The sequence below is a fragment of the Spermophilus citellus genome (genome assembly GCF_964194105.1).
Source record: "Spermophilus citellus genome assembly, contig: SCAFFOLD_142, whole genome shotgun sequence".
Taxonomy (NCBI): domain Eukaryota; kingdom Metazoa; phylum Chordata; class Mammalia; order Rodentia; family Sciuridae; genus Spermophilus; species Spermophilus citellus.
The window spans coordinates 382,995-410,750 of record NW_027672820.1 but is presented as its reverse complement, the minus strand read 5'-3'; the positions used below and the strand labels follow the sequence as shown (position 1 = coordinate 410,750).

General features: G+C 43.2%; 1 protein-coding gene across 1 annotated transcript in view; it reads right to left on the bottom strand.

The window, feature by feature from the left end:
* The window catches only part of LOC308640546 (diacylglycerol kinase gamma-like), a gene marked incomplete at its 3' end in the record, with an annotated part of 117,102 nt that overhangs the window by 67,256 nt on the left and 22,090 nt on the right, over positions 1-27,756 (bottom strand). Inside the window, exons 5-13 of the mRNA XM_081312415.1 lie at positions 21,917-22,087; positions 19,563-19,612; positions 15,947-16,021; positions 15,155-15,277; positions 10,104-10,221; positions 8,303-8,391; positions 5,294-5,410; positions 4,208-4,300; positions 2,215-2,274 (exon numbers count right to left, since the gene is read on the bottom strand). Coding sequence (XP_081168541.1) covers positions 2,215-2,274; positions 4,208-4,300; positions 5,294-5,410; positions 8,303-8,391; positions 10,104-10,221; positions 15,155-15,277; positions 15,947-16,021; positions 19,563-19,612; positions 21,917-22,087 — 896 coding nt within the window. The remainder of the gene's footprint in view (positions 1-2,214; positions 2,275-4,207; positions 4,301-5,293; positions 5,411-8,302; positions 8,392-10,103; positions 10,222-15,154; positions 15,278-15,946; positions 16,022-19,562; positions 19,613-21,916; positions 22,088-27,756) is intronic.

Below are 27,756 nucleotides of genomic sequence, written 5' to 3'. Positions count from 1 at the left end.
TTTGAGATTGGGATCAGAGATGGGGCAATGGCACTGTAGCTTCAAGTCATTCAACAACGGTGTGGCATTGTGCCCACATCACAAGATTAAATTCTGTGAGGGACACAACTGAACGCAATCCTAGAACGTGTGGCCATCTGGTCACACACATAAATAACACTCATGGAGTGAAAAAAAAAATCACTTCCACTCTGGCACCTTCTAGATCCGCATTTCCAGACCCAATTTTCCTCTTGAGCTTGTCCTGCATTTCTGACTCCCCGGAGCTGCCTTCAAGTTTCCCATCACTACCAGGTCAACATGCCCCAACCTGACTTATCTTCTTTTCCCATCAAACTGATCTTCTCCTGGTTCTGTGCTCCTGATAAAGGTTCTGTTATTCATCCAGCGTTTCAGGGAAGATCCTAATCTGCCAAGTCTTCCCCTGGAATGTCCTTTCATCTCTAGCAGCTGTCAGGGAACCCATGCTGCTTGGGTGTTTTCCATCCAAGGGAAGTCCTGTATGTTGCCTCCTTCCCAGAACACCATGTCAGGCACACCACTCCTGGGAAAACACCTTTAGTGACACCTCACTGCCCAGGGGATAACATCTGTATCTCTGAACCTGGCAACAAGGCCTTCTGGATCTCGCCCCATTCCACTGCTGTGGTCTCATTTCTTCTAACCCCAGCTGCAGTTCCAGCCCAAACCTGCTTGCACCCTTCAGGGAGTGTCTCCTAAATTGTCTCCCAAGCATCTGATCATCATTCTCCTCCTGTTCTCTATCCTGAAATGCTCATTTCCTTCTTTGTGACTTCTTAAAAAAAATCCAAATGACTTTTCATCCTTAGGACCCAACTTCAGAGCCATCTCCTCTATGAAATTCCCCTCAATCATGGCAACTGAAGCTTTTACATTTAAAACATGTCATATCTTTTGGAGTTTCTTTTGTTGTTTATTTGTCTTTGTCTTTGACTGTCTTAGGTAAATGTCTCAAGGCATTACCTTGAGGTATCTCTGAACCTGGCATCAAGGATGGATTTTCAATGCTTCAGGAGCCGGGCAGGATGTGTGTATAACCCTCTTCCCAAGGGCCTCTGGCACCAGACACAGCAGCAGGCAATCAATAAACACTTGTGGATTCAGCCGAATGACATTCTGACTCAGAGGCAGCTCTGCTCCATGTTCAACATCTAACACCTGCTCTCTCTGATCTTAAACTAAAAAGCCAGCAAACACAGCGTGCCATGTGGTTTGAAGAGAACAGTAGCACTGTTTGTGATTTTTAATGATTCTCTTATCTGCTCAAGGACTTGTGACACCCAGAATCATCTTGGAGCCTGAGGAATAAGCCCTTAACTTCTGGAAGTTTTAAAAGTATTCAGCAATCTATACAGCAAGGGTCCTGCCTGATCAGAACTGATGCAGGACAAGCAGAAGAATCCATGTCTAACAACAGTTATACCTGCATGCTTGTGTGTGTGTGTGTGTGTGTGTTCCACTTGACTTGCTGCCCTTCTGGGTGTCTAGAGCTTTCTCATCTAATAAGGTTCCTCCATTGTTTCATATTAATTTTTAAATCAAACGAATCTGCACACTCTCATTTAATCTCGCAGCACCTCCAGGAGGTGAGGAGTGCAAGGATTTCCATGCCCCTTTTCAAACAAGGAGACTTAGGTCCAGGATGAAAGAGGAGGCCGTAACTTTCCTATTTCCTTTTCTGGTTTTTTGTACCTCTTCAGGATGCCTTGCTTGCATTCCTTTTGTGGAAGGCAGAAAGAAAAGGTGTTCACTGGTGAGTCTGAGTAAAAACGAATTCTTAAACATACACTGAAGGATTAAGAACTTTTGGATTTGGCGAGCTACGTTTTGACACTTGTGTTCTGGAGACAGGTTGGCAATCTTGGAAAACCTATTGTCTACTTCTAGGCCACACTTTTGTTACAGTTTAGGAGGTCTGCACACTGAAGGCTTATGTAATTTGCTCCCACAGAGGTGATCAAGCCAATTAGACCAGCGATGGGATCAGCCAATCTCCCTTCTCACCACTTGCCTACAGTGTGGCGGTCAAAGGTAACTCCAGAGGCCCGGAATAAAGTGTCCTCCTGCATGACAGAATTGATCAGATGAGAAAGCAAATGTTGAGTACATTTCCTTAGAACCCAAACCCCGGCCTCCCGGCCACTGTCTTGGACCCATTTGGAATAAGCAACTGGACTGCAATCTGTGAGATACCTGCATTACAAGCTCGCCCTTGGCTGCCATACTGCCATCAGACTTTCCACCTTGTCTGTCCTGTGAGGAGAAAGGAAAAACAAGCATCTATTGAAAGAAAAATAAAAACCTAATATAAGGGAAGAGATCTGGTGAAAACAAATAGCTATCAGCTCTGGAGGCTGAGGTAGGAGGATGGCAATTTCAAAGCCAGCCTCAGCAACTTAGTGAGGCCCTATGCAACTCAACGAGACCCTGTCTATACATAAAATACAAATAAATAAATAAATAAAGCACTGGGGCTGTGACTCAGTGGTTGTGCACCCCTGGGTTCAATCCCTGGTACCATAAAAACAAAATAAAAAACCCAACAACAACAAATAACTAGTATCAGCAAAGCCAGGTCAGTGTGAGTAGTTTTTCAATGTGGGACTTTGGATTTCAAGAAAGGAACGCAAACCTATGAGTTTCTCTGGGACTCTCCAGGACCCTGTCAATACTTGATCTGACTTTAACGTTGAGACACAGGCAAGGGACACAGGAGGAGACGTTACTAAAATTGGCAGAAATCTAATTTGTTGATGGAGAAGCTTGGACTATAAAAAGCAAGGTCTCACACTAAGCTTCTCTGCTTAGCATTATCTAATGATACAGCTTTCAGTCGTGGTTCTTGGTTTTGTATTTATTATTTTATTGAGGTTTACTTAGCTTACAGCAAAATGCTCAATTTGAAATTGGACAGTTTGATGAATTTTTGCATATGTATGAGCCCTTAGAACTGCCGCCCCTCCAAGTATAGCCCTGTGTGACTCCAAGATCACATTGGTTTTGCTTGGCTTTTGGATTTTATAGAGAGGGAATCAGAGAGAGTGCCTTTGTTTTTTTTGAGTCTAGTTCTTTAATTCAGCATTATATCATTAAAATACTGTTTTTGCATGGGAGCACAATTTGTTCTTTCCCACTGCAATGTGGTATTCCATTACATGAATACCATATGCCTATGGGTCTCAAATTATTTGTCTATCCTCCTGTTAATTGTCATTTAGATTTCTTCCAGTTTTGATTGCTACAAATAAAGTTGTCACAAACATTCTCATACATGTCTTACACACATGGAGTAAATGCTTGTACTTCTCAGAAAGATCCAAGAAGATGAATTGTTGGGTTATGGAGTTTGTATGTTTGATACTGCCAAATGATGTTCAAAAGGAAAATTTGTAGATTTTTAGTGAAAAAAAATAACTGGTTAGTTCAAGGGTAAGAAGTGAGGAATCTGTGGAATGTGGCAACAATTTTAAGATGAGAAAGGAGTTAAATTGGTGCTTGTTTGAAAGAGGAATCTTGTTGGCCTGGTGGTGTACACTCCAGTAATCCCAGCAACTCAGTAGGGCTGGGGCAGGAGGATCACAAGTTCTTTCCCACTTCAATGTGGTATTCCATTACATGAATACCATATGCCTATGGGAAATAAAAAATAAAAAGAGCTAGGGATGTAGCTCAGTGATAGAATGCTCCTGGGTTCAATCCCCAGTAACAAAAAAAAAAAAAAAAAGAGAGAAGAGTCTTCAATACAGGAGACCAAAAGTGTTTCAGGTGAGTATTAAAGGAGTTTAACTTTGCTTCTTTCTTTCTTTTCTCTGGAGTGTTAACACACTCCAGTGGAAGGCATCAAGGTAGGGGTGATCCATGTTTGGACATAGCAGAGAGGTTCCGTAGGGGTAAAGGAGGAGAGAGACCTCACCCTGCTTTAGCTGTACTCTGCCCACAAGGTGCAAAGGGTGAACGGGCTTCCTCCATGGTCCATCTGGACCCGGCAGTTGGAACCAGTTGCATCTGAGGAGTTTTCTCTCACAATCTGGCTGGCACAGCACTGACCCTTTCAAATGCACACTGAAAACACCAACCCTAAGAGTGGCTGGGGAAGCTCTCTGGGGGGCGGGGAGGTCTGAGTGCTGCCTACATCTGAACCACAAACTCAAGAGAAGCAGAGCTCTGGCTGGGCAGGAGGACTTACCCTGGTGACAGGACATATCGAGGTGGGCAGAAAAATATGGTCTCTGAGCTCCCCACCATCACACAACATCGATAATTCACATTTGCAGTGAAACTGGAGGACAAGAGGGAGAGAAGAGTGAGAATGAGTGAAGGTGATTGAGGAACCAGCAGCTCGGAGGGTGCAGAGGTTTGCTGGGAGGCAAGCTGTCTAATGCCCCCTGAACCGTGAGCACGGCTGGCTCTGGAAGGATTGCCGAGAGTGTATATAGGTGTGTTGAAGGGTGCCAGGTCTGTCATGGGCAGAGAGAGGAGACCAAGAGCCACCCGCCCGTGGCTACTGGAGCAAAACGGTTATGAGCGGGCCTTTGCCCTGCTCTCCCTGTTGATTCCAGAGCCCTCCTTGGATTTCTGCTCCCCAGGCTTAAAGACTCTGGAAGGGAGATCCCAGTGAGCAAACTTGTAAGTAAACCCTGCAACTCAACCTCTGCATTCTGAGTTCTGCAGTCTGGTTTGGAGACACCTCCTCTTGGAGGTTGAAACCTGATCAGGGGACAAGACATGGCTGAGTTGGATGTGGCAGGCAGGTGGGGCAGCTCAGTGGCTTCTAGAGGGGCTCCAGAAGGGCTGTGGACTCTATCTTATGCTGTGGTTAGTGGTGGCAGGCGGAGGCCCCTGGACCAGGCAGTGAGGTTGCTGCAAGGAAAGTGTCTGAGGGGAAGGTGCCCCTTCCTTGGTGCCTCAAGGGGCAGGCACTCTAGTGGCTAATTCCTCTCCCACTCTGGCAGTGCCCTGGCCTCACATAGGTGAGGGAAGTGCATGGTCTAGCCTATTGTTCCCAGCTGCCTGGGCAGGCAGGCAATGGGGTGGGCAGCTTCTTAAGCAGTCCTTACTCCCGTGATTCTGGGGGTGTCCCCTCTCTCTGGGCAGCTTGGTAATTGATGGGAGCACCATTAGACTGAGGGCATGAAACAGAGGCTCTGGGGCCTTCCTAGCTTTATTAGCCTAACTCAGTTGTTCTCTGGTGGGATGTTCACTGCTCCCAGGCTGCAGCTTGAGCTAAAAAATCACACGGAAAAGAAGCAGGGCCACCTGGGTACCAACCCACCGTCATCCGGCACCACACGCAGTGCCGCACGGTGACACTCTGGTAGCACTTGATACTTTTGTGGCACCGGTCACACTTGACGGAGGAGTTCCCTTCCACCCACACGTGCTGCATCACCTGTGGGAGGGAAGCGAAGGATACCAGGGAAGGCAGCAGAACCATGACCCTGGACCGGGGCTGCAGGAGGGTATGGGAGGAGTCCAGGAGGGGGGAAGGCTCTTTCCTATTTAGATGTTCATAGGATGCTGGCTCCCTCTCTGCCTGACCACCATTGTGCTAATCAAAGTAGATGAAAAATCACTGCGTCTGAGTTTTGAATTGCTCATTTGCCCTGGCAAGCAGCCAGAGTGAGCAACATCTCAACTGGAAGTCCATCTGTCTGTCTTGCAGAATTCCTCGCAGAGTGATGTGCTTGCATGGACCCTTTTCTAGAAGGCAGCATAGAGCAGGGAACGTGGGAGGGCCTGGGCTGCAGACAAAACTGGTTGGAGTCACTGATTTTGAACTTCACAGCAGGGTGATTATTGACCAGTTCCTAGACCTTTCTGAGTCTCAGGTCCTTCATCTGTACAAATTGGTATGATACGTCCCACTCCTGAGTTTGTTGGGAGGATACAATAAGAAAACACACTCAGAAGGGCCTCCCTACAACAGTCCCCATCGTTTGAAGGTGCCCACTGTTGGATAACTAACTCCCTCCCCACTGCTCAGTCTGAGCTGCTCATCAAAACCATTTAGGAATTTTCTAGAAGTCATAGTGCCCACCCCACATTCTGAATGAATTAGTCTCTTATCATTAATATGTTCTAAAGTGTTCTGAGTGGTCATAACGGGCGGCCATGGTTGAAATGAACTCTAGATGAAGCTTAGACAAAAAGTCCAAGGAAACTAGTGAGGGTCCTAGTTTCACACCGTTTCCTGGAGAGCTAGCTGTACTCTGCTTCCTGCCCAGGAAGTGTACCCAGGGGAGGTTAGCAGCTTGGGAAGCAGGAGAGAATGTCTGTAGGTGAATGTGCATGTATACAGTACTGCTAAAGTAATAGCCCCTGACCTCCACCCAAGAGCCAGAATTACCAGCTGGCTCTGCTTGCAATGCCACAGGACTTCTCAGATTTCCATCAAGCTACCCTGAGCTGCAGAAGGAAGAGGATGTGAACCTTGGGGGAAGGTAGGGGTACAGCACTGAGTGCCCAACTTCAAGCACAGTATTAAAATACATGAAAATGTACAAGACTATCCCATGCTTGTAATAAATAAGAATAAATGTTTTAAATTACTTAGCAATTAAATTGCTTGATGGCTCTCACTCTGGAATGTTTTTGGTAAAGATAACAGTTCCAAAAGTTGTTTCACACTCAGTTTGTAGCTTCTCACCTTCTGCCATATTGATTGTTGATAGAGCTAGGTTGGTTAATGGATGTGTCATCTATATGATCACATTGAATTTGCTCTCAGATCATTGTTATTTCTATTTTGCAGAGATAAAAAGGCAAGGCTTCAGGGAGGTTAAGTGACTGGCCCTAGGTTCCAAGGCTGGTAAGTGGCCAAGCAGGGACCCACAGACAGGTCTCTGACTCCAAGTCCAGGGTTGTCTCCCCAGTGCCACATTGCCTTCTCTAGCCTCTCTGGGATCTGAAGAGATGGTGAGGGACTCGGGGTGTCCCTGCAGGCTCAGAAAATTGTGAATGTGCCCTGTTGGCCTCTCAGTGACCTCACTCTATTCTGAGTGGCAGGCAGCCAGAGTGCAGGGCCTAAGCCCAGGAGGCGCGCCAAGTGCCCTGGTGGAAAGCATGGGCATGGAAAGGGGTGTACATGGGGTGGTGTGGAGGGAGTAGACAAGAGGCCATGCGGTGTCCATGAGGCATGCAGAGGAGTCCCCGGAGGTGCCCTTCTCTCTCAGGAGTACTTCTGTGGGAGGGGTGGGTACTACTCCCACCTGCTGAACATCTCCCAACTCAGCTTCCTCAATAGAATCTTCCTTTTGCAGCAATGCAGAGTGCTTTGTCCTTAATTTTAAGGACACTCAATTTCCAGACTCCGCAAATGGCACCACTCAATGGCCAAGAAAGAAACCTGGGAGCCCTACCTCTTCCCCTCTTTCACCAAGTCCTGGTTACCTCCAAATTACCTCTCCTTAGTCAATGGAACAGTCAATACTCAATGATCTGCATGGCCCCAGGATGTCAGCAGAGACATGGCCTCAGCCATGCAGACCCCACCCAGAGGGGCCCTCAATGCAACACTGACTTTTGCTTTAATTATGCCAAGAATTCCCCCCCCCCGCTGTGATTTCTTTCTTACACCATGCTCAGAACAATTTACCTGACTTGCAAATTCAATCACTCCTTGATTGAAGCTCTTTGAGGACCCTGTAGCTGCACAGAAAACTCCTTTCCAATTCCTGAGCTGACCTTACAAGAAAGATCACTTCCAGGAGGAGTCTCTTTCTGAATAACATCTCCTGTCACTTCCCTTTAAGCACCCTCTGTTCCAGCCCCACCAAACTAAGTACAGATTCCAGAATAAGTCATGTCCTGGGCCTTTACACACTCTTTCTGCCTGGACTGCTTTTACTCTTCAATACCTCTTGAAGTCCTCCTGATAATAGCTTTAGGGCACAACTCAAATGCCACCTCCTTTGTGAAACTTTCCCTGGCTCCTCATCCGTGCCTCAATCGTATGTTCCACAGAGCCTTATCATGATGGCACACCTTACTACTGTGCACTTGCTGACGTGTCTGTCCTTCCCTGTACACTGGGCAGTGCTTGAGCAGTCTGGGGACTTCCTCTTGTAACCTGCGTGCCCCCTAGCACAGTGCAAGGCAAGTGGTGGGCACCGGGGAGATGCTGAATGGATTGATGGATGAAAGGAATGATTTAAGGGTGATCCTCAAAGCAGAGAAGGGATGGGAGAAAGCTCCCAAAGCCCCTCCTGCCCAGGACTCTGTGTGATGGACATGTTGCTCCAGATGCAGCATGCAGTAGAACAAGGCACCAGGTGTCACCAACCTCGCCGCTCCTTTTGGCTTTTGAGCACGTTTTGACACACCCAGGAATGTTTTTGGATACACAGCGCTCATGGACAGTGTATTTACAATCTACAAAGAAAAAAAAATAATAAGAAAGATATTTGAGTGACTCTCTAAGGAAGAGCCATCCCCCAACCTCCCAGCCAAGGCCAGTATCTCCTGCTGGATCTCCTCCTGTATCTCCTCCTGTGAAGGGCTGGGGACATGTGGAGCTGGCCTCGCCTAATGGACATTCAACAGCCTCCTACTGTTCCTTGAGCAGAGTCCCCAGTCATCTTCCAGTTCTGCTCCTGTGCCTCCACCTGGGCACACTGCCTTCCTCTGTGAGCAGTGAATGCAGCAGGGAAATGTCCCCAGAAAGGGGAGAGTGAAATGTCATCCTGCTTACTGTGCCCATGTCATATCATGGCATGTCAGGGAAGTTGGGGAGTGGACAGAAAGACCAGGGGTCTCTGGGAAGGCAGGCCAGGCTTCATGTCTGGCTCTGCCATTTGTAAGTCCACGTGATATTGGGTAAATTGTTTTATCTCTCTGAAATTGAGGGTTTTCTGCAAAATGGGCATAAATAGTCTTTTTCTTTGTAGGGATTTTGGCAGCATTAAATGACATAATTTACGTGAGGCACCATGTGCCTGGGTCAGAATAGCTATTCCAAATTACCACTGTTGTTTCTACTATTATGCAAATAGCAAAGGTCCACAGGCCTGGAACTTAAGAGGAATGAGAACTGGTCAATGCAAAGTGCCAAGAAGGGGGATTTGAATGGGGCAAAAGGTCACTGGATACCTTCTTTAATTTGCTGAGGCCTGATCTTGATGGAGAGCAGGCCCAACTCCACTAAGATGTCCTTTTGCTGAGGTCACATGTGCAGGTTAGAGGATCTGGATCACATGAAGGGACTTCCTTACTCAGTCTTTTTTTTTCTTTTTGGTTCCAGGGATTGAACCCAGGGGTGCTTAACCACTAAGAAACTTCCCCAGACCATTTAAGACAGTTTTTAGTTTGAGACAGGGTTTTGCTTGGTTGCTGAGGGCCTCACTAAGTTGCTGAGGCTGGCGTTGAACTTGCGATCCTCCTGCCTCAGCTTCCTGAACTGCTGGAATTACAGGTGTGCACCGCCTCATCCAGCTCCGCATAGCCTTTGGTAGATTTCAGCTACTATTGATGTCCCTGTCTCGAGGTGGTTGGCAGGGCTGTGTGACCCCTTCAAAGACTTCTTGTGGGAGCCCCTTTCTCCCTGCTCCCCATATCCCCTTCTTCCCTGTCACCCTTTCTTTCTCTTTCTTATTTACATGGTTCTCCTCTTCATCTTTCCAGTCTCTCATTCCCCTTTTTCTCTCATCTCTCATTTGGGTTTTTTTCTTTACTAAATGGGTTGTCAAGTGAAACAAATGTCTCGCTTTAATTCTGATTATATTTTCAGAATCTAGAATGCATTGTTTCACTAATTCAAAGCTAAGCAAAACAAAACAGGTTCCTTTGAACATAAACATTGACTAGAAAACCCAATGAAAATCAGTATGAGATGCTTTTGAATGGCATATGAACTTATTTTTTTCTAGGGGATCAGTGGCCCATTGACTCCAACCCTACTACAGGTCTTGTCCATTTGATGCTAAGATAGCACATACAGGCCTTCTTTACCCCTGCTGCTGGAACAAGAAGAGTGGTCCCTCAAGCTCAGAAGCAGAGAGACCTCGATTTTCCCTAGAATGGCCTGACCAACCATGCACAGAGCAGCACAGCAAAGTGGAGAAGAGGTTTAGGGGAAGTTTACTCACAAATGCAGCAGAGGCCTTGCTTCCGCACCCCCATCAGCATGATGTGGCAGAAATTGCAGTAGGTTGGCTTCTTAAAATGCTTCATGGTCCAGGCATGCCTCCCGTCCCCTTTTGAGCCCTGTAGGGGTACAGGAGGTGAGACCCTGAGCTTGCAGCCCCAGCTAGAGGAAGTGGGTGAGGGTGCCTCCTGCATGTTCTTTTTTCTAAACAGGACTCTTGTATATGGAAGGTAAGTCACTTATTTTTTAAAATTGTTTTAAATAAAAAGTTCTTTTTGTGTTTCCTAAAATTAGCAAATATTAAAAACAACAATGGGAGGGGGGATTAAATAAGCCCTCTTCAAATGGCCAGTGGAAGTGTAAATTAGAACAATTTGATCTATCTACATACCTACCCACCTATCATCTATGTCTATCTCTATCAACTGTCTATCTGTTAAATGTTTACAACTTTTGACTTGTAATTTTCCCTTCTGGGTCTCTTTCCTAAAGAAAGACAGATGAGCATTTTTGTGCTCTGCTGAGTGTTTAACCCAGCATTACTTAAAATAACGAAAAACTGGAATGTCCTAAAGTCTCCAAATTACTAAAAGATTAATTGTAGTACACCAATATGACTTCATGTTAGAGGGCAACCAAAAAGTCATTTAAAGAATTATCTAATGGCATGAGAATGTGTTCATGATATATTGCTGAGTGAAAAAAAAAAACAGAAGGTAAATTTCATGATATATATATATATATATATATTTTTTTTTTGTAGCAGGGATTGAACCCAGGGACATTTAGCCACTGAACCACATCCCCAGTCCTTTTAAAAAATATTTTATTTAGAGACAGGGTCTTGCAAAGTTGCTTAGGGTCTCACTAAGTTGCTGAGGCCAGCTTTGAATTTGTGATCCTCCTGCCTCAACTTCTGGAGCTGCTGGGATTACAGGCATGCGCCACTGCACCCGCTTGATGATATATTCTGATTTCAGACTTTGTGAACTAAGATATTTGATGGAAAGGAGTTTCACTGATCTGTCAACAGAGGTTAGCTATAGCTGACAGCATTGTGCATTATTTTGTTCTCTAGTTTCTCTTCTATATTTTCCAAATTTTCTACTCTATATACTAGTGTTCGAATAGAGAAAAAAATAGTTTAGTAAAATAATGTGCTCCTTGTACAAACTTTCTGCACACAGAAAAAATAGTAAAGAGCAAGACACAGAAAGAGAGGGATCATCTCCTCCAGATTTGGCTCAGAGGTGAAATCATCTTCACCCACTACACAGACCACGTTCCACACAATCACACATCTTCTGGGGAACACTAAGTCTCCCACCTTGTGGCCCTGGGAGCTCAGTGTGGCTCCAGGCTGTGGCTTCAGGACATCCTTCCCCACATATACTAGTTCTGAAGACTCCATCACAAGAGTATCTCTGGGACTGGTCTGAAGGGAAAAAGTATGGTAGGTAATAAGGTGATGGGGTCCCACAGTCAGGGACATACAGTCCAATGTGCAGGACACAAGTCCAGACCTTACTTCTGTCCACTTATGCCTTTGTACTGGTCACTGTGGTCAGTCCTACTTCTGGCCCCACATCCTGCTTATGGTCTCTCCAGCAGCCCACATTCTTTTCCAAATGCTGGTCTCTTCCCCTGGTCTAGGTGAAGCTCATTCCTTCTCACCATCTCAAAACCCGGCTTCTTCCAGACCTGAGTTTTACAGAATTAATGTCCCTTCATCTAATGTCTCCACTTCAGGAAAGAGATACAAATGGATAATGATTTCCCAGATGACTGATTCATTCATTCAATCAACAAACATCTATCTCAAGGTTTTATTTCTGCAAGAATTAAACTAAATAATGTAAGTGAAGCTCATAATCCACTGCCAAGTACATTAACATTTTTATTAAGTTCCTACTCTACAACAGCTATGGAGACATGAAAATAAATAGAGTGTGTATTTAGGAGTAAGGAGATTACATTGATTCCTAATCTACAGAGGAGAAACAGAGACTCTTGGATTATAACTAGCCCAAGACCATCTAGAGAATAAGTGATGGGGTCAGTAGTTGAACTGGGGGGTCCAGCTGGTCTCGGAGCCCAGGCTCCTTCCAGGCCTCTCTCCTATCTCCACCACCCAGGGTTTCCCTTCAAGGACAAAAAAGAAATCACAGCCCTTTTCAGAAGATGCAGCTTCTTCATGCATCTGAAAGGACTATCATTTCGTCTGAAAATACCCTTATTTGCTAAGTCAATCAGCTGGCTCGGCTTTCTCAGCTGCTGCTTTTCTAGATACAAGAAACCAATGGACAATGACTTGGAGCCAGGAAATGTTTCTGCTTAGGTTACAGCACCATCATGTGGTTTTTTCATTTCTGCACACGGGAGGCTGCAGAATGTGGCAGTAGCCTTCAGGTTTTATGCCACTGCTACAATTTCACCCAGAGAGAGAGAGATATATACGTTTCACATATGTCCTGTTTATGGATCCCCAGACTCCTCAGTGATCATCTGTGGGGTTGGAGGAGGCCAAACAAGCAATAGGACATTAAAGACATTTACTTAAGGGACTGGGGCTGTGGGCTCCGTGGTAGAGCACTTGCCTAGCAAGTGCTAGGCCTGGTTCAATCTTCAGCACCACATAAAAAGAAATAAACAAAATAAAGGTAAAAGGAAAAAGATGTAGTCATTGCCTTAAAAATGTTTTATTTAAAGTATATATTTAAAAATGAATGCAGGCCAGGCGAGGTGGCTCACACCTGTAATCCCAGCAGTTATGGAGGCTGAGACAGGAGGATTGTGATTTCAAACCTAGCCTCAGCAATGGTGAGGTGCTGAGCAATTCAGTGAGACCCTGTCTCTATATAAAACACAAAATAGGGCTGGGGATGTGGCTCAGTGGTTGAGTATTCCTGAGTTAAATCCCCTGTATCAAAAAATAAATTAAGAAAGGAAGGAAGGAAGGAAGGAAGGAAGGAAGGAAGGAAGGAAGGAAGGAAGGAAGGAAGGAAAACAAAGCATAAAAGCTTTTGAATCAAATTTGCTTTTATTTTCACTTGCCACTTTTGCTGATACAAATTATGATCCTCTACAAGGCTGATTTAGCATTTGGAAGAATGTTGAAGAAATAGTAAGGTTCTCTCTCCTCTATCCAGAAAATAGTGAGTCCTCTCATGCAGAGATGGTGGTATTTTGAACCTCACCAAGTCCAAATAGGGCAGAAAACAGAAATGGGTTCATTGTGATGAAAATGTCCTATCTTCATTTCCCAAATTAGGAAAACCAAACAATGGAGTTGGGACAGCACCCAGGCAGAACTTCCATTTTGATGGAAGTATTGATAGAAGAAGCTTACTCATTTGAGCATCCAGCTCATGTGGGTTCTTATACATATTGTTTCATGTGGGGTCTGATGTTATGGAATGTGGCAGGTGGCCTCTGGTGAAGACCTGGTGTGTGCCCTTGGGTGAGTCCTTTCCCTCTCTAGATGTTAGTTTCTAAAATGGAAGGGACAAACCAGGAATGACAAGGTCTTTTCTGTCTCTAGGGCTCTAAGGATTAAGAAAGGAGTTGTGTAGATCCTGGTTCCTTGATCACCACTTAGCACTTGGGAAGAATTGGATATGCTGCAAGATAGGGCAGGACTCTTAGCTCCTGAGCTTTGGAAATAAAGGCTCCACTCTAGTCCTGAGTTGCAGGCCTGTGGGATGGAGTTATGGGCCATGATAGTCAGCTTGAGGCTAACCTAACTTCACTTTCTGTTTTATTTCTATGATACTTCAGAAGTCTCAAAGGAGTGGTCACACAACCTGTATGACTGTTCTGGTAAATCCTTAATGTCACCATTTACCCTTCTACAGGGTAATTTTCCTCCCTCAGGTATGGAAGTTAGTGTACTTGGTAAATAAGCAAAAAAATGCAGTAACCCACTGGGTCAGATGCAGGCTATTATAACCATTGATTTCACATTAAGCCATTACATGAATCCCCTCCTATGATCCAACTGGGAGATTTCCCTGACTTTTCTTCCATTTGAATCTTTGATCAAGTTGTTCTGCCTGCATAAGCTTTCTCTTCTACCATCTTCTACCAGCCTCATCATACCCAACCTTGACAGCCAGAACAAACCTCCTTCTAGGTCCTTCCACCTGATCATTACTCTAAAGAATGTGCTATCAAAATCTCACACATTCTTCTTGGTCCACACTCCCCCCACCCCCAGTTTCTTCCTATTATTTTTACACTTATATGTGGGGAATTAGAAAGTGCAGGGTCTCTGGAGTCAGATACAAATCCTGGTTCTTCCTTTGCTTCTTAGGATCAGAACCTCAGTTTCCTATCTACACAAATTGGGATAAAAGTACCTACCTTATCTGGATGTTCTATTAAATAAGAGATCATTAATGAAAGCCACCCTGTAGCAGATCATTCTTTTTCCTCTTTCCCTCCTTCCCTTTCTCCTCCTTTCTTCTATCCTTCTCTAATTCTTACCATTTAAAAATATAATTTGTTGAAAAGATGGGAATCTTCCCTGAGGTTTTGTTTGCTTGGTACAAGAGGTTGAACCCAGGGGCACTCAACCCAGAGCCACATCTCAAACACTTTTTTATATTATATTTAGAGACAGAGTCTCACTGAGTTGCTCAGAGCCTTGCTAAGTTGCTGGGGCTGGCCTTGAACTCATGATCCTTCTGCCTCAGCCTCCTAAGCTGCTGGGACTACAGGCATGCACCACAGCACCTGGCATCTTTCTTAAAGTTTCTCTTCTACTTTTCCTGGTTGAGCATAAGCTTTTTGCAGGCAAACATCATATCTGTGCTTCTCACAACATGCAGAATAATGTTTTTAATTTATTAACAACTTAGCAAATGTTTACTGAAGGGATGAATATATTTGGAGCATGAATATAGGTAAAGAACTGAGAACAGAAAGGACTTTTGAGCCAATCCGAGGGCATGACAAGCCCTTGGGAAGTCTGGCTTAGAAACTAGAGACATTAACATGGATTCCAGTGTTCCAAGATGGCAAGGACCTTAGAACTCCAGCTTATCGACTTACAGAGTCATCCATCCCCAGGAGGACCAGCAGGGGGATAGTGGTCATCCCTCCGTGGACCCACTCCTGTAGAGACACAAAGCCATCCCGGTCGTAGTCCATCCCTTGCAACATCTCCGTCAATATCTGTGGAATCCAGAGAGTGACAAACATGTCCATTTTCATCCTTGATTTTTCTACCTCCCTCTGGCCGCTGCTTTCTTTTTCATCCTACATTACTCATTTTCTGTTTTATCCCTTTCCCCTCTTATTCAAAATGAGTAGAGCAGGGAGGGACAAGACTAGAAGTGAGGGGACCAGGGTCCTAAGTCCGACTCTGTCTTGACCTGACAGTATGGCCTTGGGCACATCACCCACCTCTTTGGGTAAAATAACACTATCATTGCAGAAGTGTAGGAAGGATTAGAGAAAATATGTACAAAGCAACTAATATAATTCCTGGTCCATAAGAAACCCTCACATGGAGTTAATGGTTGTTATTAATATTACCTGGTGATTGAGAAAAATCTCTAAAATTGTTTCTGGCTCAAATTCTCTGATCTATGAATTCTTGCTATAAGATTTTAGCTCTGGTGGAAAGGTTAGAGGAAGTTATGATTTCTGTTATTTCTACACTTTTTCTGCTGCCACCTACTTTTTTCTTATCAGAGAAGCAGCAGGTCACAGCATAGGACCCCAAAGAAGCTGTCAGTAAGGGAGCACCTGCACAGCCAACATTGGCACCATGTCCTGAGTAGGTCCCACTCTTATTTTGAAAGCTCACTCCAAAGTCACCCCCTGCTTACAGAAACTCACAGGCCTTAGCTCCGTGGGATCCCACTCCAGATACTGGGCAACATGCAGCATTTGATTGACAATGCGATCCATCTCCTAGAAAACATCAGGGGAGAAAATATCAAGGGGTGATCCCAAAGAGATGTTATTAAGAGCAAAACTCAAAAGTGAGTCAAAGAGCTTTGTAATGTTTTGAACAACCAATAATAAAAAAAAAGTGGGTCAAGTGGGAAGATGGGCAGGACAGAGCATGAGAAGAAACCAGTGTTTCTTTACTTTTTTAAAAAGTTGTTCCAATATACACTCCCAATCACAATCTAAGAGGGCATGATACGGGATTGATCGATTGTAGCAGTGCTGGGGATTGAACCCAGGGCCTCATGTGTGCTAGGCAAGTACTCTACCACCGACCTACATCTCCAGCCCAGAAACTGGCATTTCATGAGGAGCTTACTGTTTGTTTCTGCCTTGACCACAGAGCCAATAGATGCTTACAAGAAGCATATGGTATGCAGAAAGCTCTCTCAGCACTGACTTCCTCCTGGGCCACCTTCCTTCCCTTATTCTGTCCTTTAACTAGAAAGGCATAGAGAGTCCACCTGCTTTCTTCCACAAATACAAACCAAGGAGGTTGTCACACCTTATCATTAGCAACTTGGGATCCGTCTCCCCTCTCTTAGGGGTCAGTTTCACTTGATTACTATACACTGAAATTTAGATTCATCCTTTGCATCATGGTCCAGCTCTGAACCCAGGACTCTATAAATAGGAAGTTATTGAGGGATGTTTGCCTGGTAAGTGAGCTTTTAGTTACCAAGGCCATACTTCATCTAAAAGATTTGTTGAGTGCTAATGAGTCAGTGTACAGAAAGCCCTACTGGAACACATCAGACTGAGAAATTATTTGGTGTCAAAGTTAGCATCTCATGCGTGGGCACCATCTAAGATGTTTGTAGTAAGATTGTTCTGGGGGGATGTGTGGGTGGACTCAAGCAAGGTTGAAAAATATTACCTCCATCAGGGTGAACGCCAGATCAAAACAACAAGCTAAACCCCATTAGGGATTTAAAAATTACATTTCACTTAAATCAAAAGAGTAATCTATAGGAAAACTACAGGATAGGGCATTAGGTGAAGGCAAGGAAGTGGGCATAAATGTGGGGGACAGGGATTGGCAGAAGTTCCAAAGGAAAATAACTTGTGAATCTACTCGGGTCCAAGATTCAGTGAGAAAATATGATTCAGAAAGTGAGGAATAGATCCAGTTGTGGGCTGTGTAAATAAGAGAGTGGGCGGATTTCGGGAAGAACTGGTTCTCCAATGCCTTCCCTGGTCAGGCCACAGTTGGATAAAGGGTCATGGAGTGGTGGGGTCTGTTGTGTGTCATATTTTAAGAATGGCATTGACAAACTGAAGCTTGTGCCAGGCAGGCATTTACAACTGCCTCATGAGAAACAATGTATGAACACGGACACTTGGAGGAGATGTTGGGGAGATGCGACAGCACTTCAAAGGCCTGTTGTATGGAACTGATTTCCACTTGTCTTGGTCAGCTACAGAGGGCAGAGGGAAGCTGAAGGACAGAGAAAAGGAAGAATCCAGGATCAGACTATACTTTGGCCTCCCTGTCGGGCTGGGGAAGTGTGAAGAGCATCAGGTCCTAGCAGAGAGACAGAGAGATGCCTTGAGTGCAGGAAGGTAGCTCTAACAGTCACCCCAGCAGAGAAAGGCTGTCTTGAGTCCCATCACGGGGATGGTTCAAAAAGAAGATGGAAGTCCATCAGCCAGGGATTCCAGGTGGGAAGTTCAACATGACAATTCTTTTCAGACTTGTTTCAGTCCACAAATGTCACCTGGAAAATATATCCGGGCTGGGCGTGGTGGTGCACACCTGTAATCCCAGTGACTCAGAAGGCTGAGGCAGGAGGATCACAAGTTCTAGGCCAGTCTCAGCAATTTAGCGAGGCCCTAATCAATCTAGTGAAAACCTCTCTCAAAATAAAAAGGGCTGGGATGTGGCTTAGTGGTAAAGTGCTCCTAGTTCAATCCCTGGTACTGGGGACAGGGGAGGAGAAAATAATACATTAGGAATTGAACCACTCTTGACCACTGACAGTGCTTCCACTCCGTGCACAGTTGCCATGATTTCATGCCTTAATTATTTTCATCACCTCCTAACTGGTACCCTTGCTTGCAACCCCTACAGTCTATACTCAACACAATAGCTCAAGCAAGCCTGCTAAAATAGAAGTCAATCATGTCATTCTGCTCAAAATCCTCAATGGTTTTCCATTTCTCCAGAGTAAAAGATATACCCTCTAATCACCCAGAAAGCCTGATGCACTTGGTAAAGTCCCCTCAGCACCATTCCATATCTTCTCTGATCCTAACTTCTATTACTTCCTTACTCTGACTCATCTGTTCACTCACTCTGGTCCAGTCACACAGGCCTCCAGTGAGTCCTCTAACACCCAAGCACCTCTCAGGACTTCTGCACTGGCTGTCCCCTCTGCCTGGAGGCTCCTCACCTAGATGGCCTCATGACTGACTCCCTCACCTCCTCTAGTCTCTGTTCAGAACCTCCTCCCCAGGAAGGCCCCTTGACAACCTTAGCCAAAGGTGCAAATCCCTCCATCAGCTGCCTCTCCTGCCTTTATTTTTTTTCTTAGCACAGATCCTTCCTATGCTGTTTAATGTCAATGCTTGCACCCGACTGAAAGCTGCCTGAGGAGATGAAATTTTGTCCATTAGAGACATTGATGTATCTCCAGTGCTTAGAATAGCGCCTGACATCCGGGACACTCAGTGACCAAATGCTTGCTAGTCTGGAGCTGTCTGGTTGTTCCCTCAAATGCCTCAACCCACAGCACTGCCATGTGGCTGGAGGAGTCCCACACAGGCACCTGGGTTTCAAGGGAGTGGAGATAATTCTGTTGGTCGGGTGGACTTGTTCTCTTCCATCCTGTCTCTGGTCTGACTCAGCCCTTGCATTTCAACCTCACAGCCTTCCCATTACTGGGCCCTGATTTGAGGTGCCAGTCATGGCCATAGGGTCTATCTGATGTTGTGAACCTCCTTCCCTTTCTACTTTCTTCCTTTTCTATTCTTTCTCTCACTTTATGGTCCCTGAGCTGTCCCTGACACTTGCTGAAGGGGTGAGGTGAGTCACAACCTTTCTCAGGTGCAGTGGGATGGGATCAAGTGCTCAGAGCAGGCAGAACCAGCTGTTAGCACTGGGGAATGAGAGGAAAGCAAGGGTGACAGCAAAGCACACTGGCGGTCACCTCCTTTCCTCTCCTTCTTGCCCTGGTCTTGTTGCCTCAGTGGCCCCCTCCCCTTGGCTGCAGAAAATTTCAAGGGAAGTTTGTGAATGGGGAAGTTAAATTAGATGAAATACTAAAACTTCTCTGCAGTCCGAGATTTTATGATCCCAGGCTTCTGCAATGATAAGATAAATTGGGCTTCACCTTCTTTGGAAGTAAAAGGAAGGGGTTCGGCTCAGATTTCTGTAGCCATTATTAAGACATTGTAATTCCTATAAAGATGGAATGGAGAATTTTCAGATTCTTCTTCCACCTGCTCCCCGATACCCCACCCTTTCTCAGATCCAGCAGGGATATTTGGAGTGAGACCTTACCGCTTGGTCCAGGAGTCCGTTCTCATCTGAGTCATAGAGACGAAACATGACTGCAAGAAACACAGAGGTCAGGCTTGAAGTGTCCTGGTCAGGGGCATGCAGTGCATGCTGCTTACTCCCTGAGCAGATGGTCAAATAATAGAAGAAGGATGGAGCTTCCCATTAACCTTGTGCTGGACTCTGGGCCCAGGTGACTGTCTAACAAACACCTCTTTAGGGTCCTACTGGGTATGAACCATAGAACTAGAAGGAGCTGAGGGAACAGCCCCACCTTCAGTGATGGGCCATCAGGCAAGTCTTTCAACCTTCCTGTGCTTACATGTAAAACAAGAATAATCCTATCAAACTTCTAGGGTTACTGTGAGATGAAAATGACAAAATGTACTTAAACCAAGTAGCAAATATAAGGTGTTTAGGGATGAGAGTATTACTGTATTGGCAATAGTTGAGATTTCAGATTATTACTTCCCAAAAGGCACATGCTTGGGTTTTTAAAAGAAAGCTTGTTCTCAGTCACTAAAATTAGGGAAAGGTTTGAACTGATGTCTTTAAATTAAAAATGAAAATGAAAAGACTCTACAGAATATGTGGCCAAATTACTATAACCCAAATTTGCAAGGAAAAAAATTGGCAAAATGGAGAGGGAAACAAGAAATTAAAAGAGAAGAAAGAGACATAATAACCAATGGCAACATATGGACTTTCTTTAGATTTGGATTCAAAGAAACAATTAAAAATACATACATAATTCAGAAAATGTGAATCCTGGCTGAATATTTGACAATAGCAAGGAATCATTGTCTTTAGATGTGATAATAGTGATGTGGTTCTATTTAAGAAGGAACCAATGATTTTAGAGGCACATGCTGAAATATTTACAGATGAAATTGTATGATTCCAGAAATTTGCTTGGAAATAATTTGAAGCAGAGGGAAAGGTTGGGAGGTATTAACAAAACAAGAACGACTAGAAGTTGATCTTGTTGGAGCTCAGTAAGACCTATGTGTGTATTCACTACTCTTTACCTATATCTATTTTCAAGGTTTTTTATAATAGGGCTAGGGTTGTGGCTCAGCGGTAGAACACCCATCCAGCATGTGCAAGGCCCTGAGTTTGATCCTCGGCACCACATAAAAATAAATAAATAAAATAAAGGTATTGTGTCCACGGCAACTAAAAAGATAAATATTTTTTATAATAGAAACTTTGAAGTTTCTTTACTTTGCCGTTTCAAGACTCAGACTGAGAGTCACTAATATGAAGAATTTGCTACCTTCACTTTGGTTATTAATAAACATAATGCCTAAAACCCAGCTCAATGTTGAAAATGATTTGACATTTCACTTTTAACATTAGCCAGCAGAAAACAGAAATCTGCTACATTTGCTACCAAATTAGCACTTAAGACTTGAAATTGTTAACACCTCAAACCTATGGGGGAGATTTTAAGCTGGGCTAATGAGCAAACTGTTTCATTTTGTTTTTGGCAGGGTTAACCTTTGGCAGACTTCCTGTGCTAATGTTTAAGTTTGGTTGGCTAGTCTCATTACTAAATGGAATTTCAACATTTGCTATAAAGTATATGTTTTTTCCTTCCTGTCTACTTAAGGTACCAAGAGAAGCAAAGACAACAGGTACTTTTTAACAAGGTCCCATCATCCCCTGATCTGAAAAGCATGCCCGCAGGCTCAGAGGCCAGTGAAACAACTCCTGGGCCGAGTCCTCTTCAATCTGCAGGCTCTCTCTGCCCCGGCTCTTACTGTCTTCGTGAAGATCTGTTTTTGAAACCATCTTTTTAGCACCATGAAATCAAGTTCAATTCCAATTAATTAATCCCCTTTCTCCAGAGACCAAAGAGCTTGTGGGTAGAGAGTGAGGGAGAAATGGAAATAAACCTTACCATGACAGAGGTCTATTAGAGCCCAAGGGAGAGGGGAAAAATTCCTCATGGTTAAAGGGTCACTTATTTATGAATTAGGGGAGGAAAGGAGGTCAGATATTGAAGATTTTTTCCTTGAGTTAGAGGCTTTCAGAAAGCCCTGCCAGCCAAGCAAAGGAGTCTTGACCCTTGGATGAGCACTTCTACCCTTTCCAAATTCTGGTTCTCACAGCCAACGTCTTAGATGCCCTTCTTACCCTATATATAAGTGACACTGTGTCTTAGGGTGGGTTTTAGGAAACGTTCCCATCACTGCTGGCAGTAGGACAGAGGAACCTCCCCCAAAGAGGTAGGACCCATATGACCCATATCCATGAGCCTAGATAAATCTTCAGTGTGTTAAAGAATGATTGACAGGACCCCAGATCCTCCTCTAGGAAATAACCAAAGCTCCCTTGAGAGGGTGAATACTTACACTCTAGTTTATCTTGAGGTCTCCCCGTCTCCAGCAGGGAGAGGTAACACACCACATCCTTTAGGTACACTATGGGGGATTCTGGGCTTGAAGATGGAGCAGCTGGTACTCCCAGGGGGGTTGCAGCCACTTGGTTTTTAGATGGTGCTTGCTTCTCCACCATTTTCAAGTCTGCAATGGGAAAAAGGAGAGCATTCAAGGACACTTTCTATTTAGTACTAACCCACTTTGTTTCCCCAGTCTCTTCATGGTAGAGATTAAGAATTTAATATTGGTGTCTTCAAAAGCTTGAGTTACATAAACATGATCAAATCAGTGGTCCTAGAGATCCAGTTAATGGAGGTCATACTCTCTGGACTTTATTCTGACCCTTTTAAGAGTCTATTTCCTTGTAAGAAATCCATCTATTCTTGGTAACTCTTCAGAAAAAAATGATAGTGACTCTTGATAATATTAATAGTCTATAGGTGAGTGTCATTTAGTTTACTTTTTGGGAACACACTCAACTTGTAGAAATAATTTTGGCATTTCAAAATGGAAAGTCATCAGTAGTCACCAATAGACTCATACTTTTATTCTTAAACTCATTTAAAGACAAAGAGATGAATATTCAATAGAGAACAGTAGAACTGAAAGTCGAATAATTTCCAGAAACTAGGAAGAACTCTGACTAATTGCAAGCCTAATTAGTTGAATAAAGAAAATGTAAAACATGACTTATTGTTAGTTTGGATCTGGAAGTGTCCCAAAGGCTCATGTATTTAGGACTTGGTCCACAATGCAGCAATGTCAACAGGTGGGGCTTTGGGGCAGTGACTGGGTCATGAAGGTGCTAATCCCATCAGTGGACTAGTCAGTCTATTGGTGGGTTCAAGTTGAAAGGAAGGTGGCAGAAACTGGAAGAGGTGAAGCCTCATTGCAAGGAGCGAGTCCTTGGGAGTGGTGCTTTGGGGACTATATTTCATCCACCAACCTCATTTCTCACTTCAAGGAGGTGAGGCCATCTGTTCCAGTCCTTCCCTGAGATGATGTTCCACCTCACCACGGGCCCAAAAGCAATGAGGCCAGGCAACTATGAACTAAAACCTCTGAAACTGTGGATCAAAATAAATCTTTCCTCTTTTGCTATTCTTCTCAGGTATTTTTGTCACAGCAATAAAGCTGACTAATACACTTATTGTAACCCAAGAATACAGTAAGTTTTCCCTCTAAAATTTTCCCTCTTAGAAGAATTCTTTTCCTCCACACTGTGTTCTAGTTCAGAAATATAAGATCTAATACTAATAAGAAAACAGAGCAGCTATATTTTACTGTGTGAATTCTATTTTTTTTAACTTTTTTGGGGGAGGGTACTAGGAATTGAACCCAGGGGCACTTTACCACTGAACTACATCTCCAAGCCTTTTTTTATTTTGAGACATAGGCTTGATAAGTTGATGAGAATGGCCTCCAACTTGAGATCTCCTGGCTCAACCTCTCCAGTCGCTGGGGTTACAAGCATGTGTCACTTCATCCAACATGAATTCTATTTTTTGAGGTATCTTGAGTGTCTTCTCTTGTTCTTCAGCCTCTCTACTTCCATACCCATCAGAAATGACCACTTTATACCCAGCAGGAGTGTACAGCTCCCAGAAAACAACTAACCAGGGAAGAAACAGAAGACTGGCAGTAGGAAATACATGTTGTGTGTCATAAAACCACCAAGTAATACAACTTTGGCAAGTGATGAGTGCTGAAGATGGAGAGACAGAGAGAGAGAGAGAGAGAGAGAGAGAGAGAGAGAGAGAGAGAGAGAGAGAGAGAGAGAGACACCACCTTGATAGTGACACCTGCTGGAAAAATCCCTGTGACCTGTACAGTCTTCATTCAGAGAACCAAAGAGCCAAGCAATGGGGGTCAACGTTCCATCTCGGTCTAGAAGACCTGTGCTAGATGGAAGCCTGCCAGGTCTTGGGGCTTAGACTGTGAGTCTGAAGGGAGTCAAAAGGATAGTAGGGGAGACAAATATACTCTGTGTGCTATAAAGGACTCCAGGAAGAGACTAAGATGGAGCTTGTAACAGCTACAAAATAAGGAAAGGATATTTCATTCTAAAGTCTTGGGGGACCAGATCTTTGAACATAATTTTCTATTGGACAAGACCCTCAGTAGGTATAGAGAGATACAACCTTTATGAAATTAGAGTAGAAAGACTCAGGGGTGAGATGGAATTACAACTAGATGAGATAAAAACTGGGATAGTGAGATAGGGAAGGATTACAATAAAATTATATATGCAACAGAAATATTAAAATAACCAGTGAAGGAAAAGTCATGGAAAAATATAGCAATAATGTAGAAGACAAATAGACAAGTCCTTTGTTCTGAGTTGTTACTTATACCCCAAGTTTTTGCTATATCCTCAGATTATTCATCCATTAGAATGTTATCAATGATTTCAACTTTGACTAACATGGACACACACACACAGAGAGAGAGAGAGAGAGAGAGAGAGAGAGAGAGCACCTTGATAGTGATACCTGCTGGAGAAGTCCCACCTGAAACATCTAAAAATTGGAAGAAAACATGAAACAATAATTCCTAGGGCATTAATAACATGTAACAGCAAATAGTGATTCCTAAGAAGATGGAAAACAAATTAAATGAGCCCTACAACTGTCACATCTTACTATTTGGAAAGAATTCCTGGGCTGTGCTAGGGGAGGGGAAACCCAGGCAGACCTGGCTGTCTCTCTGAGCTGAGATGGGGTTGGGAGAATGGGGAGCCCAAAGTGGCAGAGGTCATACAGCAGAATATTGGAGCAGAGGAAACTTCACAAGAGAGAATTTCAGACGTATAGAAGGTCCCCTTTGTAGAACAGCATTGTTACTCTCAATTTTTCAGCTGAGTGGTAGTTAGCACTATGGTGTGAGGAAGCTCACTAGCTACCTGAGGAGGGGAAAGAACCGGGATTAGAAAAACAAGCTCTGCAATGCAAGGAGAATCAGGAATAATGTCTATTCCCATCATCTAGGTAGATAACCCCAGTAACCCCCAAATCATCAGCAGAGGACTCAAGAGTTTTTCCTTAATAGTGAAGCAATATTGGCCTTTCTGTTTCTGCCCAAGAAACTTAAAAGCTAGACCTCCCCTACCAAATTATTTTCAAGTAACCTAACTATACCCCAAAACAAATCTGTCAAAATGCAAAAATATATGGTACTTAACATTTAGAGAAGGAATAACATGAATTCTACAGAAATTCTCCTAGAAAATTTAAGAGGTAGAAATTCTACCCACTTTATTAGACCAGCATTATTCTAAAGCCAAAATTGAAGAGGATACAAGAAAAGAACATGCATATCAATGAACATAAGTACAAAGTTCTTAATACAGTTTTAGCAAATTGAAGCCAAAGAAATTAAATGAGACCAAAAGAAATAAGGAGATAGGTTATGTTCAAGGATTGGAAGCCCCATTATGTTAAATGTTAGTTCTTTTTGATCTTGAGTTAGGGAAAGATTTCTAAGATATGATACCAGAAGCTCAATTCATAAAAGACAGAAAATTATGAATTGGGTTTCATAAAAATTAACTATTTTTCCTTCAAAGATAGAGAATGAGAAGACAAGTCACTGAGAGGGAGGAAATATTAGCAAGTCACAATACCTGGTAAAGAACTTGTATCCAAAATATGTAAAGAACTCTTAAAACTCAATGCAGCCCAATTTAAAAATGGGGAAAAGAGTTGAACACTTTATTAAAGAAGATATACAGCCGGCAATTAAACATATGAAGAGATGTGCAACATCATTGGTCATTAGGGAAATGTAAACAAAAAACCACCATGAGATACCACCACATGCATAGAAATAACTAAAAATAAGAAGACTGTCATTAGCTGTTGAGGAGATGGAGCAACAGAAATTCTCACATATGGCTATTAGATATGAAAAATGTTTTGACCACTTTGGAAAGAGTCTGAAAGTTTCCTATAAAGTTAAATGTATACCAGTACCTACTATATTAGACCATTCATTCTATTGCTTGCTATTTACCCAAGAAAAATGAAAGTTGTCCTAACAAAGACTTGTACAAGAATATTCATAACAATGTTATATGTAATAAGAAAGAAAAATGTCCATCCATAGATGAGTGGATAAACAAATTGTGGAACATTTGTATGCTAGAGTACTAGTTAGCAACTAAAATATTCATATACAAAAATGGATAAAGCTCTAAATTATTATGCTGAATGAAACAAGGCAGACCAACAAAAGTACATGGTATAGAATTCAGTTTATATAAAATCCAGATGATGCAATCTAACTATATAGTGACAGAGAGCAGATCAGAGCTAGGAGGTGGGAGAAAGGAAATATAAAGAAAACTTTTAGAGATCATGAATATATTCATTATATTGAAAATTGTACTGATTTTTACAATACATGTCAATTTAATCATGCACAATATATATACATGTGCAATTTATTTTATGCCAGTTTTACTTTAATAAAACTTTTTTTAACTTGATTTTTTTAACAGCCTTTCCTGAAGATCCTTGCATCACTAGAGCTATGCGTGGATATTGAGCCATTGTTCTAGTTTTCATTGAGTTTAGTGTTCACTCCTGCATGGAGATGCTGTGACACTGTCCCATTCCTCTCCTTCCTCCTTATGTCACCTTATATGAAATATCCCTAACCTATGTCCACCTGAATATATCCCTCAGGTCCCACCAGTAAAAAACAGTCGGTGTCCTTTTCCAGATCACAGAGGTTCTTTCCTGGTGCCATCATAAATCCTTTCAGGTGAAGGTTCTTGGATGGCCCTGTCTGGTTCCACTTTCTTCCCTAGTCTCTGTATAGTTTATTTCCTTCCATTTGGAGAGTGTAGCATAGTGAAAATAGAACCAGGCAGGAAGCAGGACAGGGATACTTGTACTGCATTTCTGCTAACTTTTGTATGATCTCGCACAAATAAGCTTACTCCCTACAGCCAACCTTGCTATCTTCATCTATCAGAGGAGAGGCTTGCATTAAAACTGATGCTTCTCCTAAGTCTTGAGTGACAGAAATTTTTTTGAATACAATGTTAAGTGAAAAACAAATCTTGATCCAAAATTATATACACAGTCTGATCCTGATTCTGTAAAAAAATATATGGAAAAATCCTACAAGGAAATCTCACACTCTCACACACACACACACACACACACACACACACACACACATATATAATTGCATCGTTGTATTTTTGTTGCTTCTTTTTGTTTATTTTTAAGACAAATTTTAAGAGAAGTTTCAGTTCACAGTGAAATTGAGGAAGGTACAAAGATTTCTTGCACACCCCCTGCTCCCACACATGTGTAGCCTCCCTCCCATGTATCCAAGGTCCCTCACCATAGTGGCTGGAACATTTGTCGATGAACCTATATTGACACATCATTATCATCTGAAATCGATAGTTTGTTTACATTAGGGTTCACTCCTCTTGTTGTACATGCTGTGGATTTAGATAAATGTGTAATGACATGTATCCCCCATTGTCACGTCATATGGAATAGTTTCACTGCCTTAAAATTCCTTTGTGCTTTGCCTATTTATCCCTTCTTCTCCAACCTCTAACAATCACTGATCTTTGTTGTTCTCTTTTCTTTTTTCATACTTTTCAAATTTTCTATAATATAAGAAACTATTTTTATAATTGAGGAAAACTAAAAACAATAGAACAGAAACTCTCCAAAATAGGGCTTTCCCTGAGACTTCAACATTCTGAATTGCTGAAATATCTCAACAGCATAAGAAACTAAATACAATCCAGGAAACTATACCTCTTCATTTTGCCCAGGTCCTTCCTG